General features: G+C 46.1%; 1 protein-coding gene across 1 annotated transcript in view; it reads right to left on the bottom strand.

Moving 5' to 3' along the window:
• Positions 1-7,558, bottom strand: part of LOC121329716 (CD44 antigen-like) — a 29,324-nt gene extending 21,766 nt beyond the window's left edge. Inside the window, exons 1-2 of the mRNA XM_041275416.1 lie at positions 7,403-7,558; positions 6,155-6,217 (exon numbers count right to left, since the gene is read on the bottom strand). Of these exons, the coding sequence (XP_041131350.1) occupies positions 6,155-6,217; positions 7,403-7,475 (136 nt within the window). The 5' untranslated portion in view covers positions 7,476-7,558. The remainder of the gene's footprint in view (positions 1-6,154; positions 6,218-7,402) is intronic.
• Between the last annotated feature and the right edge of the window lie 11,493 nt (positions 7,559-19,051).

The following is a 19,051-nucleotide window of genomic DNA, read 5'->3' as shown; positions in this document are numbered from 1 at the left end:
ATGTAGCCAGTCACCGAATCCATTGCAGTTTTCAACACCAGACTCACAATGTACTTATTCAATCACGTCACATTTCTGGGTCAAAAAATAATGGGGCCGATGCTCTCAGACACATACCCCCAGCAGGTCCCTCCCTTTAGCCAAATGACCCTCAACTGAACACCACCCTCTCCGGTCTTCTGCAATCAGCACAAGGGTTTACGGAAAAAAACACTTGCACCTTCTATCCGTTCATCCAACTCGACTGCCTGGTCCTCCTTCATCACTTTCTGTGCCCAGAACTGGATTTTTCTTTCCTCCTACAACCTCCAACACCTCCCGGCATTCATAACTCACCTCAGATTATCCCTCCACCTGGCACCATCTTCTATCAGGAGCTACCTGGCAGGCATTCAACATCATTTCTGCCTCCAGTCCATCACTTCCCCGCCTCTCCTCTCCATCCCGGAGGTTTCGGATGATGCTTCGGAGCATAGAGAAGAGTTTTCCTCCCTCTTCTCCCTTAAGACAACCAATCTCTTCAGACATTCTTCTTCGTCTCATCTCCTTCCTCTGCAGCGGCTGTTTCAACCCTTTCAATGACTTGGTCACGGAAACCCTCAGCTTGGTATCTTTCTTTGGATTCATGCGCTGCTCAGAGTTCACCGTTCAGTCATCTTCTAGTTTTCCTGCCACTGGTCTGCGATGCTCGGACCTCACCCAAGTCCCCGGAAACTACTTCATCCACTTCATCAGGACTTCCAAGAAAGATCAGCTACGGCAAGGGCAGTTTGTGCAATTTAAAAAAATTAACTCTTATCTCTGCCCCAGCTCTACCCTATCAGATATAATGCCGCAGGATTCCTTGCCCTCCATCAGACCCTCTGTTCATCAACTACTCAATAACTGTCATAAAAAGGCACTGGTTTTCTTCCCATCTCTCTACTATCCTGTCCCGGAACAGTCTTCCTACACAGCTCTTTTCCCCTCATTCATTCCGTATAGGAGCAGCCACTTCAGCAGCCTGGGCAGGGATTTAATCAAGTCCTTGGGAAGTTGGTTCTCTTCAGCCGTGGAACTATACATTAGATCATCTTCTTCAGACATTGCTGCAGCCCATCTAGCCATTGTTAGTATGCCCGGAGTCCACTAGAGGTTTCGCACCAGTAGGGGGGAGGTTCCTCTCCACAGCATAGTGAGGCTCTGCGGTCTCTGTTATATCCTCATGGTGTGGCTCTGCAGGGAGCCGGGGGTCTCTTTTGGGGGGGAAGTGAGTATCACTCCCCTGACTGTCCAGGTTGGCCTCCTCAGTATCCTCTGTCATCCGGCAGTTCCTCGCCAGGTCATAGGAGACCCCTGGCCAAATCCTATCCTTTCGCAGCTCCTGCGCTTGCCTCCATGGGGTTTAACCCGGCTATCTAAAATTTCTCACATTCCGTTTCAGGTTAAGTACCTATTCTGCCCTCTCTGCAATATGCAAGTATATCCACCCTCCGGGACGGGCCCCTCTCTAGGAGGGGTGGGGGCTGGGGGGTGGCAGTTCTCTGTCTTCATCTCTCCTAAACGGACCTGAGACTTCTTTTCCTAAACTCTCCAAGTCGCCCAGCTGCCAGCCTAGCTGCCTGAGGATGCTGCCCTGAGTAGTGAAAGAGCTGTCCTTTGTTTTGTGTTGTCTCCTGTCCCGTCTCTTGCTCTCCAAACCACCCAGCGGCCAGAGGATGCCGCCTGATCCGGCGAGACATGAGAGTTCAGGCTCATCCTCTATCTACTTTTCCTAACACCAAAGTTACATAATCACTTCCCCAAGATCAATTTCACCCTATGCTAACTTCACTCTCTAAGCCCACGCCGGCGGCCAGTGCAAAAATGCTGGATAGAAGTGTGAGCTTATGATGCATAAAATATTAAAGTGTTGCATTCCTACAAGTGTTTTGGCAGAGTGTCCAACAATCAAATGTCTTGGTTCATGTAATGCCATCCCTAGTTCCCATCAGATAGTACTTGAAGCATTTTATAACTGTATTTTGTCAGATGGTACTTTAGAAGAATATCATAGATTTTAAAATTCATAATGTACTTTTTTCATCAATTGAGTACACAAGACAGACAGAGTAGGAGAGCAAATTACGCAGTACAATTTCATGACCAATTTGTTTTCATTACCGCTGTTGCTCAAGTCCTCCTGCCAGAAAGAACAGATACTGTTGATGTGGGATATAATTAATACTTTATTAAATGTTGATATTAGTGGAGTCTTTTCCCTGTTCCCTGCCTTACATTACAGCTAGAACTAAAGTGATGTTGGACTGTACTTTGCTGCTGAAATATATTGTTAGACTATACTTGGCTGCTAAAATCTATAATACTGGTAGGTTATATTTGCTGCTAGATTATACTGTGCTGCTATAAATATTCCATCTAAACGGTATATAAACTATATATATCTATATATATATATATATATATATATATATATATATATATATATATATATATATGTATGCTATAGATATGTGTTGTGATTATTTTAATTAGTAATTTTACCAATAGAGATATTTCTTGGTTTTATTATATTATTTTAATTGGCTGTGTAAACCAGCAGATAAATTGAATGTGTCTTGAAGTGCACTGATCCATTGCTTATTTTTTTATCAGGAAACCTGTAACGTGTGCAAAACTCTACTCTAGATTGGGAGTGGAGATCCTGCCTAGTAACAGATTGAAATTCTCTCCCCACTCAATCGACATTTGTGAAGCCTCAGGGCTATTAGTCTGTCGGCTCGGACTCGGTGGTGGAGTGGCGCTCCTTGTTGGGAAAGGGATGATTGAGTAGTCTTAAATTGGGATGCAGGAGACTGGAACCACATCCCCTACCGACAATCCAGGACTGGTTATGTATATTTTTTAACTGCTGTGAGGCAGAGCAAAGCTCTGCCCTTTAAATTGGCAGGGATGGGGTTAACTTCCCCTGCCTGCCTGGGTTTATTATGTTCAGGTGGCTGGGGTTGATTAGTTGATTAGGTTGATTAACGATCAATCAGCGCCCAGCCACCTGATATAAAAGGAGGCCTCTGCTTCTCATTTGGGGAGAGGGAGCTGAGGAAGCAGGTTGGTGTTTGTTTTGTGGTTTTTGAATTTTCTAAATCCAGTGAAGGCATTGCCCAGCCTGGAAACTTTATTTTTGTGAGTTTTGTTTTTGCTTTATTTGTGTTTGAGTATCTGTTATTTTGCCCTTGTGCACTTTATTTTTGTTTATTTATAATAAAATTGTTATTTTTTTGAACTGCAGTCTGTCTCTGGGCCTCTATCCACTCGCCAGCCTGCCACATTTGGTGTCAGCAGTGGGATAGCGCCACCTAGAGGCTCAGAGCAGTATTTTTGTTTTGTTTTGTGGAATTTTTGGGATAATTTTTTTTTTTTTTTTTTGAAAAAAAAAAAAAAAAATGGGAAAGAAGAGCAGACAGCGGCAAAGGCAGGAAAAGCAGCAGCAGCTGAAGAAATGTAAGCTGCTGCAGCCACTGCTGGAGGACCCGGCCAGCCTCTTCCCCTGGTGTTCCTGGTGTGGGAAGGAGGACCATCGTTGGCGGTCCTGCCCAGACGTGCCACCGGCAAACTGGTGTGGCCGGTGTGAGGAGGACGGCCACAACTGGGCAGGATGCCCCTACAACCAGGCCCAGGAAGAGGTGCCGTGTTCACCCCGGGCATCAGGGGCCACCCCACTACCTCCAGCACCACCACCTTCACCACCGTCCCAGGAGATCTGGGACTGGTTGATGCACCCTGAGGCAGACCTCGTCCACGATCTCCCCATAGTTATCAACACGCTGTGGCGTCGAGATGGGGAGAGGTGGGAACAGTGGGAGGAACAACACCACCCGGCGTCCTTCCCAGAGGTTGCCCTCATGGTGGTTAATTACCTGGCGGTAGACATGGGAGAGGCCCCGGTCACTCCAATAAAGAGGGGTGAGCCGCCTTCCCGAGAGCCAGAGAGGGGTGAGAGCCAGAGAGGGGTGAGGAGCTGCCGTCGCTCCCAGAGCCAGAGAGGGGTGAGGAGCCGCCGTCGCCCCCAGAGCCAGAGAGGGGTGAGGAGCCGCCGTCGCCCCCAGAGCCAGAGAGGGGTGAGGAGCCGCCGTCGCCCCCAGAGCCAGAGAGGGGTGAGGAGCCGCCGTCGCTCCCAGAGCCAGAGAGGGGTGAGGAGCCGCCGTCGTCTCCCAGAGCCAGAGAGGGGTGAGGAGCCGCCGTCGCTCCCAGAGCCAGAGAGGGGTGAGGAGCCGCCGTCGCTCCCAGAGCCAGAGAGGGAGGAGGAGCCGCCGTCGCTCCCAGAGCCAGAGAGGGGTGAGGAGCCGCCGTCGCTCCCAGAGCCAGAGAGGGGTGAGGAGCCGCCGTCGCTCCCAGAGCCAGAGAGGGGTGAGGAGCCGCCGTCGCTCCCAGAGCCAGAGAGGGGTGAGGATCTGCCGTCGCTCCCAGAGCCAGAGAGGGAGGAGGAGCCGCCGTCGCTCCCAGAGCCAGAGAGGGAGGAGGAGCCGCCGTCGCTCCCAGAGCCAGAGAGGGAGGAGGAGCTGCCGTCGCTCCCAGAGCCAGAGAGGGAGGAGGAGCTGCCGTCGCTCCCAGAGCCAGAGAGGGAGGAGGAGCTGCCGTCGCTCCCAGAGCCAGAGAGGGAGGAGGAGCCGCCGTCGCTCCCAGAGCCAGAGAGGGAGGAGGAGCCGCCGTCGCTCCCAGAGCCAGAGAGGGGTGAGGAGCCGCCGTCGCTCCCAGAGCCAGAGAGGGGTGAGGAGCCGCCGTCGCTCCCAGAGCCAGAGAGGGGTGAGGAGCCGCCGTCGCTCCCAGAGCCAGAGAGGGAGGAGGAGCCTCCGTCGCTCCCAGAGCCAGAGAGGGAGGAGGAGCCTCCGTCGCTCCCAGAGCCAGAGAGGGAGGAGGAGCCGCCGTCGCTCCCAGAGCCAGAGAGGGAGGAGGAGCCTCCGTCGCTCCCAGAGCCAGAGAGGGAGTGAGGAGCCGCCGTCGCTCCCAGAGCCAGAGAGGGGTGAGGAGCCTCCGTCGCTCCCAGAGCCAGAGAGGGGTGAGGAGCCTCCGTCGCTCTCAGAGCCCGAGAGGGAGGAGCCGCCGCCGCCGCTCTCAGAGCCCGAGAGGGAGAGGCCGCCGCCGCCGCCGCTCTCAGAGCCCGAGAGGGAGCCGGGCCGCCGCCTCCGCCACCAGAGGGAGCCGGGCCGCCGCCTCCGCCACCAGAGGGAGCCGGGCCGCCGCCTCCGCCACCAGAGGGAGCCGGGCCGCCGCCTCCGCCACCAGAGGGAGCCGGGCCGCCGCCTCCGCCACCAGAGGGAGCCGGGCCGCCGCCGCCTCCGCCACCAGAGGGAGCCGGGCCGCCGCCTCCGCCACCAGAGGGAGCCGGGCCGCCGCCTCCGCCACCAGAGGGAGCCGGGCCGCCGCCTCCGCCACCAGAGGGAGCCGGGCCGCCGTCGCCATGCTACCTTGGACATTCGGGGCCCCCTCAACCAAAGAAGGCTTGGGGGCTCCGACATCAACCCCGCCCACCACCACCCACCATAACAGCCCACCCAAGGGACATAATTGGACTCTTGGGGGGAGGAGGGTGGGGGGAAGGGGGGAGTTGGCCGATTGCGGCCGGTGTACGTTGTACATGGGGGGAGGTGTGTGGCAGAGCAAAGCTCTGCCCTTTAAATTGGCAGGGATGGGGTTAACTTCCCCTGCCTGCCTGGGTTTATTATGTTCAGTTGGCTGGGGTTGATTAGTTGATTAGGTTGATTAACGATCAATCAGCGCCCAGCCACCTGATATAAAAGGAGGCCTCTGCTTCTCATTTGGGGAGAGGGAGCTGAGGAAGCAGGTTGGTGTTTGTTTTGTGGTTTTTGAATTTTCTAAATCCAGTGAAGGCATTGCCCAGCCTGGAAACTTTATTTTTGTGAGTTTTGTTTTTGCTTTATTTGTGTTTGAGTATCTGTTATTTTGCCCTTGTGCACTTTATTTTTGTTTATTTATAATAAAATTGTTATTTTTTTGAACTGCAGTCTGTCTCTGGGCCTCTATCCACTCGCCAGCCTGCCACATGCTGTTTCTTGTATTTTACTCTTCTTGCTAGCGGCGAAGTATGTACCATTATCATAAATGCCAAGTCTTGAATATAAGCTGTTTTAATAAAGAACAATTGAATATTACTTACCATCTGTGCTCCTTGGTGTGGGTTGTGGGCTGATTGCTGTCGCCCTCTGCTGACGACTTGAACCTGGGTACCAATAAAAGTAGAAGCTAATTACAATAGAACAGAATTCTTTATTTTCTCTAAACATAATGTAGTGTAGTCAGGCTATGTTCTTTATTACAGGGTATTAGGTTACCCACCCCCTCTCGCCGGTGTGGCACTTATGTTTGGATGTTTCAATGTATTTAGTATTTGTGCACTGCAATGTGATACATGTGTTTATGAAAATACAGGTAAGCTCCTGAATGAAATTCAAATATACTTTCACAATTCTGAAACAACATTACAAGGGTTTAATGCATTTTTTAACATACTTTATGTTTTAAATATATATTTTATTGTGACTGTTAGTGAATATGTGTTCTTACGGTTTATTTCAAATACATCAATGCAATAAAACACATTTAAATATATTATTATAGCAATTATTGAAAATATATCACAATTAATACATGTTAATTTCCAATAGGGAGCAACCTGGATTTTGGTCCAGGCTGGTTATATATATATCAGCATATATATATATATAGACATGTATATGTATTAGCATATCTTATATATATATCAAAATGACAATTATAAAGCTCAAAGAGCCAGCTGTACATGCACATGACCAAAATCAAAGACAGTAATATAAAAACTCCTTAATTAAAATGCGAAAGGTTCCAAAGGCAGGAGAAAAGAAACACAATGCCACTGTATCGTCCATAACTATTAAACCTTCAACAGTGCTTAATTTAGGAATACTAAAAGAAACTTAATAAATTCAATGACACACATTTTAAGACATTAAAAAAAATTAAAACGATGGAATAAACCCAGCCCAACCTAAATAAAACCTGTATTGCCAGGCAGGTTAGAAGACCTGAGGAAATCTGTGAGACTGCCAAAACACCTCACAGCCCCTCACCACGCTTTGAAATAAATAGAAAGAAATGAATTGGCTGCCTGGCTTCAAGTGTTTGTAAGCTTTCCCTTCTGAATTAACTGGCAAAACATAGTCAGAAACCACAGGAATCAGTAAGGCAGCACGTTCTGAATTGCAATGTAGTAACTACTCAATATTCAGTGTTGGATACTGTTTATTACACGCTCAGCAAGTGAGAGAAAATCTTTCATTTGATAAACATTTACTGCAGCAATTAAACAGTGTTTCAGAACACACAGAAACAAATTAACATAACATTTGTAAAAATTTGTCCATCTTACCTTGAGCTGCTAAAAAACTCAGAAGTGCAATTAATCTGCAAGCTAAAAGAAGCAGGTTTTGTGTCCAAGGCATTTTTTCTGAGATTAGACCGTGCTTCACCTAGAGTGGAGGAGTCTGCAGCTGAGTGAGAGTGTCAACATGTGTGTGTATTTAAGGTGCTGCTGCAGACTTTGCTCAACTTTTTATATTCTGTGTGAAAGGATTAGCTGGTGACACATGTAAGGGAGGAGGCTGTACTCTACGAGCACACCCGCTTCTCCCTGATCTTGATGTAATTTCCCACTGAGTTAGATTAACATCCCCACACAAGAAAAGATTCAGCCAATCTCAAAGGTATATATATATGATAGAGATCTGTATTGAGCAGAATGCAAAGACAATTAATACATTAGATATAGACAGACAACAGAATGCGATATATAATGATGTTAAAACATTTGGACTCTTGCCTGCTACGTTTGGTGTGATATCCCCTCCATCATTTTAAAACTACTCCAGCATTTTCTCTGACGTAAAACTTGACCATCACTTCAAGACTAGTGGAGTCTCTTCAATATATTATAAGGCTGCTATCCTTCCTGTCTCAGTGCTCTATCTCTCCATTTTATGACTGCTATCAAGAGCTCATCTCATTCCAATTTTAAATCAGGGTTGATGCTGGTTCCATCAATAACCTATATAGGTGAACATTACTTGCCCTTATTTTTTTCTTCTACTGCTGGAAACAAACTTAAGTAAAGTATTCATCATTCAGGAGAGGTATCCACCTCACCTTCACTTTTAAGGCATTCTGCTTCCCACTCCAACTTCACTCTAAAACATCGTACTCCAACACTGCCTCTTATTATCCCCCACTCGGGATGCCACATGTAAATAGGATAGATAAGGTCATGGCGAGCTACAATTCATGTATGCTTCTAACCTCTTTATTGACGGAGTTATAGCGGGGCATCCTGTATTAAATATGTCATAGAATAGGCCTGTCAGTTAATTTGAGACTTGGCCGGAGTGTCCCGCCCCTTTGATTATTATTATTATTATTATTATTATTATTATATTGTTTATGTGTGGGCGGTCGAGCACCGTCCGTCTTATTTATTGTTTTGAGACTGGCGAAAAGCTGTTCTTTATATTGTGTAGTCGGTGGGGATCAGGTTAAAACCCCTTCCCTAATACCCTCATGGGAATGTGGCTGGAGCCTTAAGGTAATTAAGGTTATTAGGTAATTCAGGTAATTAAGACTCCAGCCACAGACTATAAAAAGACACACTCCAGGCTCATTAGGGGGAGGAGTGTCAGATGAGAGACGTAAGTCTGTGGAGGAAGATAACAGTTGCTAAGCGTGCTTGTTATTTGTGTGTTTATTTGTTTGGCCAACGCGTCTTTTTGTTTGTGTTGTTGGTTTTGTTTAAACCTTTATTTTGTTTATTATTTATTAATAAAATACTGAGCGCCACGGCTCAGTTTTCACCCGCCATTCATTGTTTGGAGTCTGTTTCTGGTCTGGCATCACCCCTGCAAGCCATCCTGCTCACACCTTAACAAAGATTTCCCCTTTTAAACAGTGGTTAGAAATGATTATTATCCAAGATGTTCATAGTGCCAAATATATGTTGTAATTTCATTGGCAACTCTCAAAGTGGAAATGTAACTTTGCCCAGTGATGTATAGTACTACAGAAGGGTATTTATTTGATGTGAAGAATGGGAAGTAGGGTCACTTCTCACTGAAGAAGTAAAGTATCATTGTAACAACTGAGTACCTTCATATAGCCCCAGATAGTAACTAAAGCAGGTCCTTAGCAAGTTTCATCACATTTGAAAGTGTTTCTATAGATATATGAGCATAACTCTAAATTGTTACATACTGTATGTGCACTTGCCACCACTATATTCTAGCTGAGAATAGCAAGCAATTATTCCCTTGACTCCACCATACAGTTTTACAATACTTTGCTCAGTTATAAATAGGCTCTATAATTAATATAATATCTAATACTCTAATTATATATATATATATATATATATATATATATATATATATATATATATATATTATATATATATATATATATATATATATATATATATATATCTTGTGTAGAACCTATACAGTCAGTGTGAGATCAGGGGGGGTTAAAATCTCATATCTGACACTCTCACAGTAAGTGTACATACAGTACGCACCCTGTAAGTGCACTAGACCCCGTTATTTGCACTAAACTTCTTATTTTCCCAGATACAGTGGTTCATGCTGCAGGATTGTATAGTCCAATCTAGCCATTATAGCCATTGAGTGGAACTTCAAACTTGATTGAAACTACCGAGAGTCTCTATACAGCTCCAAGAGTTTTGCTGTTTTCACCATGTTGCAGCGGCAAAACTAAATCACTTAGAAATATCATCTGTACCAGGACCAAAAGCCTGAAACTCATCAAATGTGAATACCTCTTATACACAATGAAATATAACTCGTCAAACTAATGTAAAATTCTTCTTCGGTTTACTTTTTGAAGAGTGTGTAGTGACTATTCAAACAGAAAAGCTAAATAACTGGACATCTACCAATCATGTGATTGATTCCACATGCTGGTCAACGTCCAAATAAACCAGCAATCTCAAGCAGTTTGATATCCACACCATTTATATTAAACAATGTATTTATGTTTTGAAACAGCACATATTACAGAAACATATATATATATATATATATAACCATGGTTTGAACTTGCAACATGACGTCCTTGAAGAGCACACGTCCTTAGCCCACTGAGCCACTGAGCGGTTGTTGAAATACAGTAAGTTTTTAAGCTTACATCAATGCCTGACCAGCTTTTGCTGAAAACAAGGGTTTCTGCTCAATTCTAGAAATGCTCTATTTTGTGTTTCAAAATATCTGGTTTCCTGTTTGGTAGAATGTAGTTCCCTTTCAATGGAATGACAACCATTACCGAATGGGAAGAGCCTATCTGACCCTCAATCACTGAGCATATATAAAAAAGCTGCCCTATCAGGGCCCTGCTGCGAGGAGAAAGTTCCTCCCCCCTCCTGCTGAAGAGGGTCATCCTCACAGTAGCATATCTCCATTTTCTCTCTTACTTCACTGAGACAGGTCACAGATTGCCTCATGCTTTCTTGTCCGAAATTGGCTGAATTTGTTGGTTCTACCTGCAAATTTAACACTTACACAGTAAAATTAGCGCTTTCAAGCATTGTTAGAGAGTTCTCCTGCCTTATTCTCACGTCAGTTTACTGGTTTCAACCCCTCTTTGGGATTGGCAAGCAGCCATTACTCTCCATACCACTGCCTCGTGTAGTTTTGCACACGATGTTTGAGCTGTTGTGGTGCTGTAGGATGACCCAGCGGGCTCGCGGCATCGTCCTTTACGCCGATTTACTCGGCCTCAGTGACCAAAAAAAAATAAAAAAATACAGCTCAGGCCTACTCACTGCTCTCAAGCCTCGGGCTTTCCTAGCATGGCTGCAGTCGCCCTCGGCACCGATACCGATTGACTCGGCTACATCAGTCCGACATCTACCGCGCTCTGATGCCGATTATTTGGCACAGGCTTGCAACACCCTTCGAGGGCCTACCCCAGCCCCAACTGCTCGGCATCGACAGCGCTCTCCTTGGCACTGATCTCTATGCCAAGTGAAGCGGCACCGACCGCGCTTCATCGGCGCCAACACCTTACACTCGGCAGCTATCGCCAGCCAGCTCCGCCTGCGCCCCGCGCCATGTCAGTGCTCTGCACTGGGTCCTCCGCTGGGTTCACCAGAGTGACCAGTGCGCGGCGAAGCTGCACAGACAGGACAAGCACTCGTCCTGCGCCAGATGCTTGGGCCCAAACCATGTAGCCAAAGCACTGGCGGGTGAGTTGGACTGCTCCCCATGCAGGAAGTTCTCCAAAATAACTAAACGCAGGAGAGCAGCCAGCCAGTCCAGGGCTCTTCACAAAGGGCCCCCCACCATCCCGCCAGGGTGACCAGGGAGCTCCCCCGCACACCTGAGTCACACTCCCCTCCAACACCAGTGCAGAGGCACAGGCACCTCTCAGGGGAAGCAAGATGGTCACCACCGAGGTGGTAGGGCTCGAGGGGGAGTTCACCAGGAGACAGGCGGTCACCGCACAGATACTGCTCTCCTTCCCCGCTCAAGCGCAGACAACCCCCCTTGGAGTCGCCTCAGAGATGCCCAAGCTCGGCTGAGCAGCGTTTTCAGGAGCTGGAGGAAACTGCAAGGGCTCAGCAGACAACACTAGACCCTACTCAAATCACAGGGTAGACTATCCCCTACCACCGGGCAGCCCCAACTTCCCAAGTCTCGCTCCTCATCCCAAGCACCTAGACCTCTTAACCCAGGCAAGCTGTCCTTCACAGCATCAAGGTCAGACATGTCTGACCCAGCCACATCAATCGGGCGCGCCACATCGGGGGGATCCTTACTGCCTCTGCAACATGTATTACAAAGGGAGGAGTTCCGGGCCCTTATGCAGCGTGCAGCTGCAGCCATGGACGTTTCCTTGCCGGTAGAACTGAAGGGAAAGGGGAACCATTTTTTAAAAAAAGAACCCACAACAGGCCCTCCCCTTGTGCCAGGATTTCTTGGAATTGGTGCGCTCCTCCTGGAGCAACCCAGCGTGCGCATCCTCAGCCTCCAGAACAGCAGAGTCCCTGCTGCACACTGCAGGGGCCCAAGAAGTGGGCCTGGGCACATTCCCCACTAATGGGGACTTGGTCACAGTATTGGTGCAAGGTTCTATCTTCACCATAAGGGAAAAAAACCCAACCTGCGTGTCCAAGCCTTGCAGGACAACAGACGCAATGCTAAAAAAAGGCATACGCGTCTGCAGCAGTCAGTGTGAGCAGCGAATGCCATGGCAATACTGGTGCTCTATCAGACCCAGTTAGCAGAGAAGCTGCAAGAAAGGCCGACAGAGGCAGACACAGGGGAGCTTCAGGCGGTAGCAAAGGCGATGACTGACCTAATGGGGGTGTTGGGTCAGGCATCAGGAAGGTCTCTGACGGCGCTGGTGGCAGCTCGCTGGCATTTATGGCTGACGCAAGCCAAGGTTGTGGAGACTGAGAAGGTGGCGTTACTGGATGCCCCATTACACTGGGGCAGACGTTTGGAGCAACCATTAATGTGAGCCTAGAGAGGTCCCACGTGGTCACATAGGTCGCCTCCAATTCTCGTGCCTTCCGGCTTACCTCCAGCACCAAAGGACAACAGGCTTGAACTCTTTGATGACAATGCCGGACAACTCTGGAGTGATGGCTCCATCCCGGCAATCTGTGCCTCGGATCTCCCCTCAGAAGGGAAGTGGTCACTACAGACGCCTCCAGCCTGGGCTAGGGAGCGGTCTGGAATGGGAGAGGAATAAGAGGTCAGTGGAAGGGACATTGGCAGAAAGCGCACATAAATGCCCAAGAGCTACAAGCAGCAAACCTGGCATTATTTCATTTTCACCAGCAGTTAGTGCACAAACATGTGCTGGTCCGGATGAACAATACTACGGTGGTAGCCTACATAAACCATCAAGGTGGCCTGCGTTCACCGCGCCTTCACCACGCAGCGTACAGACTCCTGTCCTGGACGCACAGAAACTTGCGTTCCATCAGGGCGGTTCACCTCCCCGGTGTGGACAACAAGGCAGCAGACCTCCTGTCCAGAAGAGCTCAAGACACCCTGGAATGCAGACTGCACCCTCAAGTGGTGAAACAGATTTAGGAGAGGTTTCGTACTGCACGAGTCCACCTCTTTGCCACAGCCGAGTCTACTCATTACCCCCTATAGTTCTCCATGGAGAGAGACGGGGGCCCCCTGGGAGTAGACATGCTAGCTCACCCCTGTCAAAAGGGGCTTTTGTATGCGTTCCCACCGCTACCATTAATACCCCTGACACTAGAGAGGATCAGGGTGGAGAGAGCACAGGTTCTGCTGGTTGCATCCAGATGGCCGAGGCGCCCCTGGTTTGCTCTCCTCTCCGACAAGTTGTCGGGTCAACCATGGCAGGTCCCGCTGCGCAAGGACTATTATGGCACCCAAACCCAGCCCAGCTCCAACTCTCAGTCTGGCCGTTGAATGGAGCCTTCTATTCAGACGAGGTTTGCCAGATGCAGTGGTAGAAACACTACAGTCTGCTAGGGAGCCGAGCACTAAAGCCCAGTACTCATACAAATGGAAAGTTTTCCAAGACCGGTGCATTGCCGAATCCTGTGACCTGCCCTATTGAGACAATATTAGCCTTCTTACAACACCTGTTTGACACAGGAAAATCAGCATCCACTTTGAAGGTATACCTGGCAGCAATATCAGTGTGCCACGACAAAATTGACTCTGTGTCCCCTGGGGCACATTTCTTGACAGTGCAATTTCTTAAAGGGGCTCGGAGGCTTCGTCCTCCCATGAAAGGTATGGTCCCCAAGTGGGATCTAAAACTGGTACTGTGGGTCCTTACGGGTCCCCCATTTGAGCCAATGGTGTCAACAGAACTGCGCCCTGTTTCCCTGAAGGTGGCGTTTTTAATAGCCATTACGTCTGCCAGATGAGTAAGTGAGCTTCATGAGCTGTCCATTGATGACATATGTATGGCTTTCACTGGAAATGGTACAGCTTCCCATTCAGTAATGGTTGTTATTCCATTGAATGGGACCCTAACCTTACCATAACCCTGGTTTCCTGAAAGATAATGACAACCATTACCCTTTGATGTCGTATCCCCAGCTGACCTCTGATTTCGAATGAAAATGGTGATATGCTACTGTGAGGTTGACCCTCTTCAGCAAGAGGAGGGTGGGGGACAACTTCCTCCTCACAGCAGGGCCCTGATAGGGCAGCTTTTTTATATATGCTCAGTGATTGACAGTCAGAGAGGACTCTTCCCATTCGATAATGGTTGTCATTCTCGTTCAGTGAACCAGGGTTATGGTAATAACCTAACCTTCTTCGTTTAATTAAAAATAAAGGAATAATTTATTTGGTAGAAACAGATAAATTATTTAAACAAATGCATAGAGGAATAAATACATTTATTCTGGACTGACTCGCCGTTGCCACCTGTTGGCTGTATAAGTTTTGTACACTTAAGTTAATGTGTAGCAGAGGATGCTGGGAGTGAGAAATATGGTAGGGGAAAGCTGAATTATTATTGTTGTGTTTCATTATTAGTTATTGTCAAGTTCCAATATTGTTAAATGCATTGCCCTGTAATTGTTATTACCCTTACGTGTGTTAGAAAAGTCTAATGGAACAATAGTGAGCGTGTTTTTGTGCTTGTATGAACTCCATGTAACCTTTGATTCTTAGTAAAGAGGAACTTGGCAGCTATGAAACTGACATGATTCCTAGTAAAGAGAAAGTTAGCAGCTGTGACCACGAGCGCTAGGGCTGGAAAGTCTCTAATGTCCCAGCCTCACCGCAAGCAAAAATAAAATAAATAAACCTCTTGTGGCAGTTGAGACTGAGTTCCGCTTCTTAGGCTTATAAGAATGGTGTACTGACAGAAACTGGCTATCAGACTCCAGCAGGCAGCTTTGCATTTTGTATGTCTGATCCTTTCTTGAGAAAGTGCTTGGGGTAAATAAAAACTTTTAAAATATATTTCGGGTAGTGTCAATTGATTTTCAGATTTCCACCACAACGGTGTTATTTGTGTAATATGTGGATGTCACCTTGAGAGGCAGAGTAGTACTCTGGGGTGGGGAAAGGCTGTCTGTGTGTAGGTGCAAATAGTACTGACTTGCTGTTAGCTGCATAGTAAACTGCATTAAACCTGAGATCCTTTATGCGTGTCTGTCTCGCCAATAATCCCTGTGCTCACTACAGTGCTGTAAATGCATAAATAACTAATAAATAGCAAGCTTTAAAAAATCATTTTAATTGATTTGGCTGAAAGTGGAGCTATCAAAAAAAGAAGCCATGTTAGAAACAACAATTGTGTGAATGTTGGGCCCCAGAACCTTTCCAATTGTGCCTATTTGCTTGATGTTTGACAAAGTTGCCCCAATTGCTTCTCCTAACTTGAGCTTTTGTGTTTGATATCACCACTTTAACGGCTGTTGCATTTTTCTAACTTGTTTTTTACATTGACAATGTCTTTGTTATGGATTGAATTTGCATTGGCCAATTCTGAACTATGACTATGTCATCAATGACTTTGCATCACTGAAGACAAGAAAAGTTCATTTGTATGCACTGGGTTTCATTTCTATAGGATTCCATTGGACATTTACAAAGATTTTGAACACCTTTTTTTTTTTGCTGATTGCAACTGTGGGAGAGGGGTGGGGGGCACTGTATTTATATTTTGCACATGGCGCTATCAAGGATCAGTACGGCTCTGCATTAAAGGTAGAATAAATAGGGTATACAGTATTAAATAATTGTCTCGCCATATATCATTTGTGGTATTTGATTCTAAACTTGTTTTGTTTCCGTTTTTCATTTAATCCTTTTTAAACAGTCTTCAGACTTCACGGGCATGTTGGGGAGTTGAGGGTTTCATGTAGTAGTTCTCTCCATGGACCAGATGCTCTCTGCAATGTCAACAACAAGCTTTTGCTCAGCGCCTGCCTGTATAGCTATGGTGTTGCAATCGCCTTGGACGCTGGCACTGCTGCATTCTTAAACATGTGTAGGCTTCCCGAGCACATCCTCTCAGCTAATCAGGACCTCCCAATCAGCTCAGCTCCAGTCAAGCCTTCCTGTTTACTAAGCTGCAGCGCGGCTGAACCAGCGACACGGTCCTCCCTGTCACAGAGACTTATTTAATTTTGTATACCTTATTTATTCTACCTTAAATAGCAGCATGTAATAACAAAAAAGTTTTACATAGAAAATGCATGTCTGATACAAGCTGGCAACAAATATGCTCTTCCCTTGAATTGAAAACCCAAACATCGCATCTCCCTATTTATGTTGTTTTAATATCAACCTGGTCATGCAGATTTTGTGCAATGAATTTTCTTCCTTACTTACATGCCCTAATTCTATAATTCTACAGAGAAGACTGTGTAGTCCAGTGGTTAAATAAAAGGCCTTATAACTAGGAAGTCCCTGGTTCAAATCCTAGCTCAGCCACGGACTCACTGTGTGACCCTGAGCAAGTCACTTAACCTCCTTGTGCTCTGTCTTTTGGGTGAGATGTTGTTGTTGTAAGTGACTCTGCAGCTGATGCATAGTTCACACCCCTTAGTTTCTTTAAGTTGCCTTGGATAAAGGTGTCTGATAAATAAACAAATAATAATAGATAGAATGCCAGACCCTGTGGTTGAACCAGGCTTGGAAAGCGCACATGCATAAGAGCCCTAACTAATGCATAAACAAAAGTTTTGTGCAATTAATTTTCTTCCTTCTAAGTGGAGGATTTGGGATGCTGCTGCCATCAGTCCCAGAAGGCTTTGGGAGGTTAGTATCCTCACCGCTGCGTTAGACTTTGGATTCCGTTGTCCGAAAGAGTGTCGATCATGCTTCCGGAATTGAGGCTTACGCCGAGATAGACAGCCCTTTGAGAGGGAGTTAACCAACTTTTCAACTAGTTCACCGTGATGCCTAACCCTTGGAGGTGGTTGGTAACTGCTCGCTCTGCATGCTCCCTTCCCAGGCAGTGGTTGTAGTGGAACACGCCGATTCCCATAACCAAGACTCTGGTGAGATACCTATTGGGATTAGTCGGTTATTACCGCCGCTTTATCCCCGAGTATGTCACAGTGGTTAACCCTTTAGTCGAAATTGCCAAAATAAATTTCATCAAATGGTCAGCTGAGTGTCAGGGGGTGTTTGATACTATTAAGCTTAAACTTTGCCAGGCCCTCACTCTTATCACACCAGATTTCTCCAAGAGATTCATCCTCCACATCGATGGTCAAACATGTGTTTGGGTGCAGTCTTGTCCCAAAAAGTAGATAGAATAGAACACCCAATACTGTATCTCAGCAAAAAGATGCTTCCTCGGGAGCGCAACTACTCCGTCGTCAAAAAGGAGTGTTTGGGGCATTCATTTGATCTTGTCACAGACCACGCCCCTCTCAAGTGGTTAAGCACAATGAAGGATAGCAATGCGGGATAACTCTGTGGTATCTGGCATTGCAACCCTTCATGTACCACATGGTACACCGTGCTGGGAAAGATTTTTCCCAGGAAGGAGTAATGGGAAAGATAGACTCAGCCAAGTGTTCCTTCAGCTCCACTCTGAGTGGTGGGATACATGACAGAAATACAATGAACCTTGGTTATAAATCTCCCTCCCAACCTGTGAGGGAGCTGGCTTCACAGTTGTTTCCCTGGGTCGGGAAGTCAGTCAGTCTGAAAAAAGGCAAGACTCTATTGACCGGGAAGGGAAACAACAGCAGCCACAGATTGTGAAGACAGCTGCATTCATTTCCCAAGGGGTCATGTGTAACAGCATATAAGGGGGACAGAGAATCGTAATCTGTTCCTTTGCATTGGTTTGTAGTGAGCAAAAACCAGAAAGACAGTAAAAGTATTGTTACCAGAAATCATGAGCATTGTGCTTTTGTTTGTTTGTAATTGTCTCGTTTTGTCTTGTACGTTACCAGACAGTTAACACAGTTCCGGAGCTGTCGCCAGGAGCCTGCATGAAACCAGACAACATTGCACCTTTTTGTCACAAATATAAACTGTATCACCCACCACGAGCACCACTGCATGCATCCAGGACTGGTGACCATGTCTGTATTATTGTACACGTGTCTACAATAAACCACTTTGCCACAAAAGGTTACAATGCGTGTACTTAAAAATGAAAAAGAGTCTAAAAGCAGAGAAATGTGAACTGTTAAAACCTGCAGAGAAAAGAGAAGCATGTTTGTTTTAAAAAGACAAAAAACGTGTTGAACACTTTAAAATACTTCTTAACCAACGCATAAATAAATAAATAAAATTAAATGTGAGACCATATATACATTGTTAAGTTAACATTTTAAAAAACCTTATTGCATTATTTGTTTTACACAGCTTGAGACCCAAGCACATGTAAAGGCAACACACAGCGCTTCTGAAATGTCCGTACCAAGTGTCTTGAGTTTAAAACTTTAAAATGACTTGTTACAATGTATTTACTTAAACTGAAGGAAAAAAAAAGTTTTAAAATAAAATGCTACCAAAATGCTTTTCAGTGTCAGTGCTTGTCTGTGTCTTAACAAACTAGGAGAGAATTGCAAGTGTGGCTGGCAGTTCACCTCGTGTGCTAAGGGCATTGTGGAAGTGCCACTACCTCTTCCTGTCACATGTTTGTAGTTTTTACAGAAGTTTTACCTCGGTTAAGGGCCATATGTGTAGTTTTAAAGATTGTAGTTTCAAGTCAATTTTGATCTTAAGAAAACAAATTGTTACAGTAAAAGGGTAAATAAAACTAAAGTATAGAGTTGTGATTGTATTTTTTAATTAATACAAATAAAATAAGGCATATGTTGACCCAGCCATTGGCAATGCTGAAGCAGCCTGTAAGCTTATGCAAAAGTAAACGAACACAGAAGTTTTCAAAACTACAGACTGATGTATTATCAACTGAACAAAGCAATCTTTAGGCATGTATTTAAACACTTTGAAATCAGGTGTTTATAGTGAAATGCATGGATCATGAATGTCTATATATGTTTATTTAGTTAAATTTAAATAATTTAAAA

The sequence above is a fragment of the Polyodon spathula genome, chromosome 17, assembly GCF_017654505.1.
Source record: "Polyodon spathula isolate WHYD16114869_AA chromosome 17, ASM1765450v1, whole genome shotgun sequence".
Taxonomy (NCBI): domain Eukaryota; kingdom Metazoa; phylum Chordata; class Actinopteri; order Acipenseriformes; family Polyodontidae; genus Polyodon; species Polyodon spathula.
Note: the sequence above shows the minus strand (reverse complement) of the source record. Positions and strands in the feature narration are given on the sequence as shown.